At 41.7% G+C, this 12166-nt stretch overlaps 1 protein-coding gene across 5 annotated transcripts in view; it reads left to right on the plus strand.

Moving 5' to 3' along the window:
• The window catches only part of LOC113926224 (oocyte expressed protein), a 43028-nt gene that overhangs the window by 16733 nt on the left and 14129 nt on the right, over positions 1-12166 (plus strand). Inside the window, exons 1-3 of one of the 5 annotated variants that reach the window (XM_027600873.1) lie at positions 670-939; positions 1164-1343; positions 11355-11580. In XM_027600873.1, coding sequence (XP_027456674.1) covers positions 750-939; positions 1164-1343; positions 11355-11359 — 375 coding nt within the window. In that variant the 5' untranslated portion in view covers positions 670-749 and the 3' untranslated portion in view covers positions 11360-11580. Of the gene's footprint in view, positions 1-669; positions 940-1163; positions 1344-1594; positions 2327-11354; positions 11581-12166 lie in introns of those variants that run through there. The other 4 variants (XM_027600872.1, XM_027600871.1, XR_003521234.1 and 1 more) reach the window with 4 other exon arrangements.

Consider the following 12166-nt stretch of genomic DNA (forward strand, 5'->3'; position numbering starts at 1 on the left):
TAACATCTTGTTAAATGGGGCGATGGTGGGGTTGTCACATAGGTATTGGTTATATAACTTTGTGTGAAATCTTTACTAATTTAAATTTTTAACTAAAATTAAGAACATTGGGAAGAAATGTGCATCAACACTAGTTTTAGGATGTTGGAAATAAACGGGATTTGTCTAGAGTCCCTACGTGTTCTATAATGACCACCTCTGACGTTTATATTTTAAAACACGACTCACTTGCTTGAAGGATTTTGAAGTACTAACCAAACGGAGAGTTGGGAGACACAGGGAGCAGAAGGAAGAAAATGTAGATTCGACGAGCCTGCCCTGAGCCTGATCCACCTACCTCTGGAAGGTACCGCAGAAACCTTAATCCAGGCACGGAAAGTGAGTCCGGGTCAACGGGGCCGCCAATCCAAACCACGCTATCAATCAGCTGTGTGCTGGGGCAGGGACCTTTGAGGCTAAGTGCTACCTGGCTCAGCGGAGACGATCACGGATAGCCTCTGAGAGCCAGCTGAAGCTCAAATAAATGCTAGTTCAGGATCCGGGACGAAGCCCGCGTGGCTGGCTCCCCAACGCCACCTGCGAAGGGCGCCCAGTGTTAATTAGGTCGACTCACCCGGAACGGATGGCGAGGAGTCGCAGGAAGAGGCGGGGCTGGCCGGAAACCGTAAAAGGGGGCACAGGCTTCGCCCCTTACTGGAGTTGCGCCGGCGCTCCCTGGACGTTGCTCTGCTTGGGCTGCTGGACCTAGTATGGTCGACGACGCAGGTGTTGCTAAGGCCCAGGGAGATGAATGGACGCCCGCCCAGTCCCTGGACAGTCTGCTCAGGTCACCACTTCCACCACCGCGGATTCGCACCCGGCCGTGGTGGTTTCCTGTGCAGGAACTGAGAGACCCACTGGTGTTTTACCTGGAGGCATGGCTGGCTGACTCGATCTTCGGTGAGCCACCCCAGGGGTGCTAGTGGTATGACTCCCCTCCAGTCCAAGAGGAGAGAGACCCCGCAGAGCAACTCTCAACAGTTTCTGCCGGATTTGCAGGCCACCTTTGATGCCATGATGCCCACCTTCCAGCTCTTCCCTTCTCCGGCCAGAATTCCCTTCAAATTTAGCTCCTACTCACCTTCGACCATGCTTCCCCTCAGAGTCTCTCTTTTCCTGTTTAGGCCCAGACCGAGCCATAATTCCAGAAATGGAGTGGATGAGCCAAGTCCTGCTGACGGTGGACATAGTTAACTCTGGGGACTTGGTTGAAATCACCATCTTCGGACGGCCCGGTGTACAAAATCGGGTGAAGAGCGTGCTCCTGAGCCTGGCATCCTGGCACCAGAAACATCGTGCCCGAGGTGAGGGTCTCTAAAAACCTGCATGTGGAGGGAGCCACCAGTGAACCACCTGGCTGTACCAGGCTTTCTTCCAGCCTTTATTACCTTACCAAAACTTTTTGCAGTTTCCTAACTGCAGTGTTCTGCATGCAGCCCCTGGGCATCCCTTTGTAAGAGGAGTCCCAAGTGGGACCTTGGGAACGTAAACAGATCTAACACATTCACTGCCCATGCAGCCTCAGCTTGGTTTCACCACTGTTTCCACATCTCAGGTTCAGAGCCTCCACCTGAGAAGTGATGCTGCTAGCACCTCCCCTCCTCCCTCACTCCCTTCAATGATGGAGTAGTTTGGAACAGAAAGCATTTTTCCTTATCCAGCTGAGAAGATGAAACAACTTGAGGAGTTCTTGAAGGCGGGTGCATCAGGTCCCCAGGCCCCCCAGCATCCTGTTGCATAAGTATTTTCAGGAGCATTGTGAGAAACAGTCCTGCTTCTACTACTAAAGTTGGAGAGAAGCAAGTATCCATAAATCTCTGCATTCTTTTTTTTCCTGTGTCTTGATGGATAGTGCTTTGATTATTTTGATGCAAAAGTGAGTTTGTAGTGCCATTCTAGTAAATGAATTTCCTTTTTGTCCAATGGCTTAAAGATCTTTGCTCACTTAAAATTAAGCAAATATATAAAAGATTGATTCTGTTCATTCATGCCTTGATGTGAGGGGTGGGTAAAAGGCTGATAGGTAGTGGTTTTATTTTTGTTTTTTCCTTTGCCTCTATCATTTTGAATCTACTAACCCTTTTATGATTTTATGGCCAGAGTCAGGCCCTCAAGCACAGGCCCATGAATTTGCATTTCTAATAAGCTCATAGGTAATGCCAGTGCTTCTCCTCTGAGGCTCTCACTTTAAAGTTGGTGGTTTGGCCTCTGGGTAGCACCTAATGTGCATTTTCTTCTTGGAGTGGAGGCTTCCTCCCTGCACATGGGTGGGTGCTCCAACACAAAAGCTGAGGCAATCAGTTATGTATTCTGTTAGCATTGTGATTTACCAGAGAGCAGCCAGGGTCCTTGACAGCTTGGCTGTTGGAAGGCATCCTGCCACCAAGCCAGCTGTCTCATTTTCCTCTGAGGCCTGCACAGGTGCCCTGCATGAACTGGGCTGTTTTTCCATTACTCATTACCATGCTATGACCAATTTGTGCAAAACAGCCCCAACCTCTTGCTGTCTCCACTTTCAGGAAGCCGGATTCTTGGGAGAGAGGTTGTCAAGAGCTCTATGGCTTCAGCACAGGGTTGGAATTGATTTAACTCATGAAGTTTCTTCACCCCTATGCGTAATGGATTCTGTCTGTTTGCAAGGGTTGTAAACACACATGAACAAGTCTTTTAATTTTAAAGATTTTACTTATTTGTTTAGAGCGTGTGCACAGGTGGGGGGGTGCAGAGGGAGAGAGAATGAATCCCAAGGAGACTTGAGTTGCGCAGAGACAGAATTGGGGCTGGATCCCACTACCCTGAGATCACGACCCGATATCAAGAGTTGGAGCCTTAACCAACTGAGCCACCCAGGTGCCCTGCACAAGTCTTAAAATGTGCTGCTTTGATTACAAGTGATATTGAACATTTTCCTATTTTGCTTCACATTTTTATAAAATCCTTTTACATTTTTCTTTACTCATTCCTATATTCTTTAAACTTTGAAGATATGGATTTTTATTATCTGTACAAGCTTTTGTAACAAATAATAGTCTGTTATAACCGGTATTTTCTACCCCTTTCCTTCTCAAATTTTTTGTATATGAGAAATTTTCATTTTATATAGTTAAACTAATTATGTTTTCTGTGTGATTTCCCCCTCCTCCCAACCCCTTACTTTTAAGCTTAGGTACTCCTGCTTTTTCTCCTTCTGCAGAAATTTGACAAAATATTCCTACAGGTTATTTCTAGTGGGAAATCCACAAAGCCATTGAACATTGTTTTACTGCTATTTGGAGGCAGAGGGTTATGCTTAAAACATTCTAATTTTCTAAAAATTATCCAGAATTAAATTACTAAATTATCCTGCACATTTTTCATCCTTTATATGCACTAACATGTTGAAACCCTAACCCCTAGTACCTCAGAATGTGACTGTACTTGGAGAGGCCTTTAAAGAGGTAATTAAAATGAAATAAGGTCCTATGGGTGGGCCCTTCCCAAATATGACTTGGGTCTTTATGGGAAGAGGAAATATGCACACAGATAGGTGGGTGCATGGAGAAGATCATGTGAGGAGACAGCAAGACGGCAGCTATCTGCCGGCGAAGGGGAGAGGCCTCAGAAGAAACCAACTATGATGACACTTCCAGCCTCCAGATCTTTGAGAAAATAAATATCTGTTGTTTCAGCCTCCCGGTCTGTTACTTTGTTATGGCAGCCCTAGCAAACTAAAACATTTAGTATGGTTTTTCTGTGCACCATGTGCTGATACAGCATTTTTACTATCTTCATAACTTTTTTCTTTAAGATTTTATTTATTTGGGGGTGCCAGTTGGTTAGGCGACTGCTCCTGGGACTTCTCTTCTGCTTCTCCCTCTGACCCTCTCCCCTGGCATGCTGTTTCTCTCTCTCTCTCAAATAAATAAAATCTTTAAAAAAAAAAAAGATTTTATTTATTTGTCAGAGAGAGCAAGTGCACAAGCAGTGGGAGTGGCAGGCAGAGGGAGAAGCAGCCTCCTTGCTGAGCAAGGAGCCCGATGTGGGACTCGATTTATTTGAGAGAGAGAGAGAGAGCGCACAAGCAGGGGAGGGGCAGAGGCAGAAGGAGAAGCAGGCTCACCCCCTGAGCAGGGAGCCCAATGCAAGACTCGATCCCAGGACCCTGTGATCATGACCTGAGCCAAAGGCGTCTAGATGCTTAACCAACTGAGCCACTCAGGTGTCCCCCTTCATAACTTTTTAATAAAAAGAGTAGCGCTGTCATTCTACTTTTCAGAATTTGGTGGTAATATTAGCTAGTTATTTGAATTTGTATCACATACCAGGCCCTGTGCCAAGTACCTAAATAAGCCATGATTAGCTTGCTAAGGTTACAGAGCTAGGATGTGGGGATGGATGGGTGAGATTTGAACCAGAACATTGATTCCAGGATCCAAATCCTTTATACTTTTCCACTGGCTCTTTTTTTCCACACCCAGATTTAGACTCATTTCTCATAGTTTTTCTTTTTTTAAAGATTTTATTTATTTGACAGAGAGAGATGCAGTGAGAGAGGGAACACAAGCAGGGGGAGTGGGAGAGGGAGAAGCAGGCCTCCCGCTGAGCAGGGAGCCCCATGCGGGGCTTGATCCCAGGACCCTGAGATCATGACCTGAGCCGAAGGCAGATGCTTAACGACTGAGCCACCCAGGCACCCCAAGTTTTTATATCTTTTTAAGAGGAATTGGAATAAACCTCTCAACTGTAAAGAATGAACAGTATTTGTTCTTCTATTGAGGGATAAGACTTTTTTCTAACAAGTTGTTAGAATAGAGCTATTTATTGGTACCACATCCAAAATAAAAATAGCATTGACTTTTCTTTTTTTAAATAACTGTTTTTTGCTTTGTTCTGTTCACGTGTGACAGCTCCAAACCCAACACTTGGTTTTTCTCTTTTGACTTTGTCAACAGAAACTTTCTCCCACTAATATATGCAATTTGATCCTCATCCCATAGAGACTCAAAGATCATGGCTCTCCAGCACCATCACCTGGGTCCTCCCCTTTGACTGTACCCATGTCTGTCTGTGCTGGGGCTCTGCCCTGGTCCCATCACCCCTGAGGTGCCTTAGGCCAGAAATGCCAAGCAGGTTCGATCCAAACTGCACATAGGTGAACAAATGTTTCATTTCAAACCCTGTTATTTGCCCTGTAAATATGGCCCTTATGGGGATGGTCAGTTGGAAGTCTCACCTGAGGGGAGGATGCTCCATCCAGGCCTCTCAATTGGGACTCCAACCTGTTTCCACCGGGTTCCCTTGCTGTTGAGGTTGGATGTTGTTAAGTACCCAGTTTGATGTAACTTTGCCTTATTCTCACTCATTGCCTACTATTACCTCCATCCATGTGTAGATTCCTTTCCTCTCCTGTTTCTATTAGGTTTTATAATAATAATAAAGTTTTCTTTCCTTTTCAAAGCTGAAACACAGCTGTTGTGAATCTTTTGTTCAGAACACCATCTCAGCATTATTGACTTTTCTTTCTTTTTAAGATTTTATTTGTCAAAGAGAGAGAGTACACGCAGGGGGGGGGTAGCAGGCAGAGGGAGAAGCAGGCTCCCTGCTGAGCAAGGAGCCCCTTGCATGCATGTGGGACTCCATCCCAGACTCTGGGATCATGACCTGAGCCGAAGGCAGATGTTTAACCATCTGAGCCACCTAGTAGTCCCATTATTGACTTTTCTGATGGTAAATGTACTTACATGCTCAATATTTTTTAAAAATAAGGCAATATATAAAGTATTAAAATAATTACTCAAAAATCTCACTGCCCGTGTTACCTTCAAGTAGCTTTCCATTACTCCAAATATTTTTCTATTTTATTTTTTCTATTATTTTAGTAAACATTTTATGGATACATAGCATTCATACAAAAACACACACATTCAAAGTGTGAAAAGATCCATCAGACGGTATAAAGGGAACACATCCATTTAGCCAGCACCCAGAGAAGAAACTACCGGTACTCCAGTAGCCTCCATTTGCACCCTCCCCAGGGATAACTACTATTTTGACTTAAATATAAATGGAATTACTGTAAGATTTAGCCATATTACGAGTGTTGTATGAGTAAACCATAATTTAGTTTTCTATTCTATGTACATTTTGGTTGTTTCCTGTTTGGGCTTATAATGAAGAGTGCTACTCTTGAAAGTTCTTATACATGACTTGGTGCATGCGTATATGCATTTCTATTGAGCATATATCTAGTATTGGAATTGCTGGGTTATAGGATGTGCACAAGTTCAAATTGCCAAGGTGATTGAACCAATTTACATTCCTTCTAGCAATGTATGAGATTTTGAATTGCTCTACATCTTTGTCAATTGTCAGAATTTTCATTTTGGAGAATTTGGGTATTAGTGCTATTGCACTCAATTTAAAAAAAATTTAGTTGTTGGGGCGCCTGGGTGGCTCAGTCGTTAAGTGTCTGCCTTTGGCTCAGGTCATGATCCCAGAGTCCTGGGATCGAGTCCCACATCGGGCTCCCTGCTCAGTGGGAAGCCTGCTTCTCCCTCTCCCATTCCCCCTGCTTGTGTTCCCTCTCTCGCTGTGTCTCTCTCTGTCAAATAAATAAATAGAATCTTAAAAAAAAATTAGTTGTTTAATTGGTTACAATTTACATACTATAAAATTTTGAATGAACAACTCAGTTTTCTTTAGTAAATTTGTGAGTTGTTCCACCATCACCACAGAGCAGTTTTTCAACATTTCCTTCACTCCAGAAAATTCCCTTGTTCCCCTTTGTAGTCAATTATCACTGTCTCTAGCCTCAATCTACTTTCTGTCTCTGCAAAGTTGCCTTCTCTGAACATTTGGTATAAATAGAATAATATAAAATATAGCCTTTTGAGTCTGGCTTCTCTAGTTGGAATACCTCTGAGTTTTGACTGGAGGATTTAGTCTACTTAAATTTAATATGATTATCAATATGATTGGATTTATGTCTGGTCTGCCATTTTGGTATTTATTTCCTATGTCTTTGGTTTTTTCCTCCATCTTGTGTTATATAAATAAATTTTGATATGCCATTTAAATAACTTTTTAAAAATTTTTTATTTGTTGCCTTAGGGGTTATAAAGTCCCAATTTATTCTACTTCAGATTAACGAAAAATTATTTCTGAGAAAATGAGAAACTTTATTCCTTTAACTGACATATCTGTGACTAAACATAAAAAGGACAAAGCCTAAAATCAATGACAACACTTGGAGGAGAGGGAAGGAAGGAGGAAGGAATAACGACTGAATAAATAGAGACGCTACCTTCTCAGATAGCAAAGTGCAAGTGTTGATAGATGTGGTCAGTTCTCAGATTAATCTAAAAATGCAGGGGCGCGTGGGTGGCTCAGTTAAGTGTCTGCCTTCGGCGCAGTTCATGATCTCAGGGTCCTGGGATCGAACCCTGCATCGGGCTCCCTGCTCAGTGGGGAGTCTGCTTCTCCCTCTCCCTCTGTCCCTCCCCGCTGCTTGTGTGCACACGCTCTCTCTCAAATAAATAAAAATCTTTTAAAAAATAAAAAACTAATGCAGTTACAATTATAGTCACAACCACTTTTTTAGGGGGGGATACTGTAAGATGAGAGTTCTTCTTAAAGCCTGGTTATACAGGTGCTTCAGAAGGATCTGGGAAGGTTGTACCTAAGATTTTTCCTGCCTGTCTAGTGAAAAATTCTGATGAGGTAAATAGTGAAGCTATATATTTACTAAGTTTAAATTACTAACAGAAGTATATAGGCAGATATAACAGAGATAGTCTGTTACATATGCTCCACAGCTAAATTCTCAAGGTTTTCCAGAGAATCCATAAACAACTGAAATTGTATTCTTTTATACCTTTAGTGAGTTCACTCGAAGACACTGTCCAGGCTAAACTACTTGCTGTCAACCAGTTTATCCTGCCCCCAAAATGTGTGAGCAGGATTCACTGTTCTCAGACAGTCTGCAGTTTTCTCTTTCTCTCGCTTATAAATCCTTTTGTTTTTGATGTTTCCTCATGTGAGCTCTAGATTATGTATTTTTAGCAACAATACTAGATAAATCAGGAGGCACATGTTTTGTTTGTCCCACTCTTAGTGATGTTTAAAAAGGCATTGTTTTGATCAAAAGTGTGAAATTGAGAGATTCTGATCAGTAGTGCCAACCTGGCTTAACTCAAGTGGAGCTGCAGGAAGATCTTGCGATAGGCTACCATATGTGATCCACAGCTAACCTCAAAAGTTTTCTACGGATTCTATCAACACTGAACTTTTTTCTTTGATGTCTCTAGTCAGCCTATTCAAAAACTGTACAGACGGATCTCTTTACTGGCCCTCAGGAGGTTTACCTGCAAAATGTACAAACAAATGTCATTGTTTCCAGACTTCTGTAGTTTTGCTTTTGTTCCTTGACAACCTTTTCACTGACTGCCTTGGGTCTCAGTTTCCAAACAATCTTCCCTTCTAATTCACCACCTAAAATATACTCTTTCATGCAAATACAATGTGCATATAGTTTAAAGAAAGAAATGAGTGTACCTTAATAGAACAAACCCAGTATTTTGGAAGTATATGCCTTTTCCCTCAACCAATTTTCTGTTTTTTAGTAAGTTGCTTCATCTGCAGGAAAGAATATCCAATGGCAAAAAGATAGTCTCTTCAACAAATGGTGTAGGGAAAACTGGACAGCAACATGCAGATGAAACTGGACCACTTTCTTACACCATACACAAAAATAAATTTGAAACGAATGAAAGACCTAAATGTGAGACAGGAAACCATCAAAATCCCAGAGAATACAGGCAGCAACCTCTTTGACTTTGGCCTTAGCAACTTCTTACTAGACATGTGCCCGAGGCAAGGGAGATAAAAGCAAAAATGAACTGTTGGGACTTCATCAAGATAAAAAGCTCCACAGAGAAGGAAACAGTCAACAAAACTCAAAGGCAGCCCACGGAATGGGAGAAGGTATTTGCAAATGACATTTCTGATAAAGGGTTTGTATCCAAAATCTGTAAAGAACTTCTCAAACTCAATACCCCAAAAACAAATAATCCAGTCAAGAAGTGGGCAGAAGACATGAACAGACATTTCTCCAAAGAAGACATACATACAAATGGCCAACAGACACATGAAAAGATGCTTAACATCACCCATCATAAGGAAAATGCAAATAAAATCTACAATGAGATATCACCTCACATGTGTCAGAATGGCTAAAATTAACAACACAAGAAACAACAGGTATTGGTGAGGATGCAGAGAAAGGGGAACCCTCTTGCACTGTTGGTGGGAATGCAAGCTGGTGCAGCCACTCTGGAAAACAGTATGGAGTTTCCTCAAAAAGTTAAAAATAGAACTACCTATGATCCAGCAATTGCACTACTAGGTATTTACCCAAAGGATACAAAAATACAGATTTGAAGGGCTACATGCACCCCAATGTTTATAGCAACATTATCAACAACAGCCAAACTATGGAGAGAGCCCAAATGTCCACTGACAGATGAATGGATAAAGAAGATGTGGTATTTATACAGAATGGACTATTACCCAGCCATCAGACTGAAATCTTGCTATTTGCAACAACATAGATGGAGCTAGAGTGTGTTATGCTAAACACACTACATTAGTCAGAGAAACAAATACCATATGATCTCACTCGCATGTGGAATTTAAGAAACAAAACTGATAAACATATGAGAAGGGGGGAAGGAAAAAGAGAGAGAGAAGGAAACAAACCATAAGAGACTCTTAATGATAGAGAACAACAGGGTTGAGGGTTGATGGAGGTAGGTGGTGGGCATGGGGGATGGGCTAGATGGATGATGGGTATTAAGGAGGGCACTTGCTGGGATGAGCACTGGATGTTTTATGTAAGTAACGAATCACTGAATTCTGAAACCAACATTGCACTATATATTAACTAAAATTAAAAAATAAATAAGTTGCTTCATCTGGAAAACAAATGACCAAGACTGCAAATTGAACAGTGAGAGTAAGCTTGTCCTTTCAAATATTAAAACATTCTATAAAGTTACATAGTTAAAACAGTGGGATAGGTATTGAAAAAAACAGAAAAGTGACACATGCGTACATAAAATTGGTAACATTAAATTTGGGTAAATATAGTGAAAATAACTTTCATATCTTGTAGTGGGAAAATAAATCGGTATGGTCATTTTGTAGGGCAGTTTGGCAATATAACAATTTAATTTTATTTATAAATAAATAAGATCAAGACCTGAGCTGAGATCAAGCGAATGATCTCAATTTTAAAGGTGCTCATTCTTTAACCCAGCAGTTCTATTTCTACGAAGACTTCTATAGGAATATTCCAACATAAGGGCGCCTAGGTGACTCAGTTGGTTAAGTGTCTGCCTTCAGCTCAGGTTGTGATCTCAGGGTACTGGGATCAAGCCTCACGTGGGGCCCGGAGTCTGCTGCTTCTCTCCTCCTGCCTCCACTCTCCCCCCACCCCAACTCGTGCTCTCACTCACTGTCTCTGTCAAATAAATAAAATCTTTAAAAAAATTTCAACATAGACATGAAGACACAAGTAGAAAAATCAGTGCAGCAGTTTGTAATTGAGAAATTTGGGAAACTAATCAACCAGTAGCAAGGAAGGGGTTAAATTAAAGTGTACTCTTAGGAAAATCAAGTTGCTGAAAGAAAAAAAAGTATGTGCAATTATGTAAAAGTACTAGTGAAACTGTTCAAAGTGTTTTCCTGTAAGAGAATAGGTTGAAAAGAGCAGATGGGGAGCTCTGGGAACCTTGAACTGGGTGAAAACTCAGGTGGCACTGCTTCATGCCCTCCTTTGAGAGGAGTCTAATAGGTTTCTTCCTTTTTCTCATTGAACATTTGTTCTTTATTTACTCTGATATTGCCCTTCTGGATTAAATAATAGATTTTTAAAAAACCAACACTTGATATGCATAGAGAATTTTTTTTTTTTACAGGTTTTATTTATTTGACAGAGACACAACGAGAGAGGGAACACAAACGGGGACTGGGGGAGGGAGAAGCAGGCTTCCCGCGGAGCAGGGAGCCCGATGCGGGGCTCCATGCGGGGCTCGATCCCAGGACCCCGGGATCATGACCTGAGCTGAAGGCAGACACTTAATGAATGAGCCACCCAGGCGCCCCGATATGCATAGAGAATTTTACATAAGTGTCATCACACCTAAATGCTTTTATTTCAAGTTCAACCTCCCTTCTTTTCTTGGTTCTAATCTCCAACTTACCATTTTCTTCTTTCACAAAATCATCTCAGACAAGTCTCTGTGGGTATGTATAGGATATTTTTGTCTCAATTTCAGAATAGTCATGGACTCCTATGGCTTGTATCTGCTGCCAGTAATCTCTTGTAAAGGAGAAAATCTGACGTTGTCATATGGGTACTACTTAGAAGGAAAGAGTCAACATCGAGTCTTCGTTCTACTCTGATGTGGCTTCAACTGAAACTGAGTCTGTATTGTTTTTGAGTCTTAAATGTTTGAAGTTCACTCTACCTAGGCTTTTCTTTGCTTCTTCTAAAAATAATTAATAAACTACTATAAATTCAGCTTTGCATTTTATTTCTAAGTGCTTATTTAAAACTGGAGCGGTCATCTGTTAGTGGTGACTAAAGGGTACATGATATACTCCACTCCCTTGGTCTTTAGATTTCCTTGAATTTTTTAAAAAGATTTCATTTATTTGAGAGAGAGAGAGCAAGAGGGGGGGCAGAGGAAGAAGGAGAAGCAGATCACCCCCCGACCCCCTGCTAGGCAGGGAGCCGGAGGTGGGGGGCTTGATCCAAGTTCCTGGAGATCATGACCTCAGTCTAAGGCATACCTTTAACCAACTGAGCCACCCAGATGCCCCAGTTACCTTGAACTTTTTAAATGAAAATTTTCATAACCAAACATTGCTGCGTGTTGGTTCTTTATCTTAGCACCCAGCTGTTAACAGTTTGCTTCCTTCTGCGAGTCTGGCACTGGAGTTCCAGCTGCCAGGAGTAGAGCAGGAAGCCAAAATGATAGAGCTGCTAATTATCACTACAAAGGCAATCATTATAATATGTAAATATATCAAATTAACATGTACAGCTTAAATTTACACGTTATATGTCAAATATATTTCAGTTAAA

The sequence above is a fragment of the Zalophus californianus genome, chromosome 7 (genome assembly GCF_009762305.2).
Source record: "Zalophus californianus isolate mZalCal1 chromosome 7, mZalCal1.pri.v2, whole genome shotgun sequence".
Classification (NCBI taxonomy): domain Eukaryota; kingdom Metazoa; phylum Chordata; class Mammalia; order Carnivora; family Otariidae; genus Zalophus; species Zalophus californianus.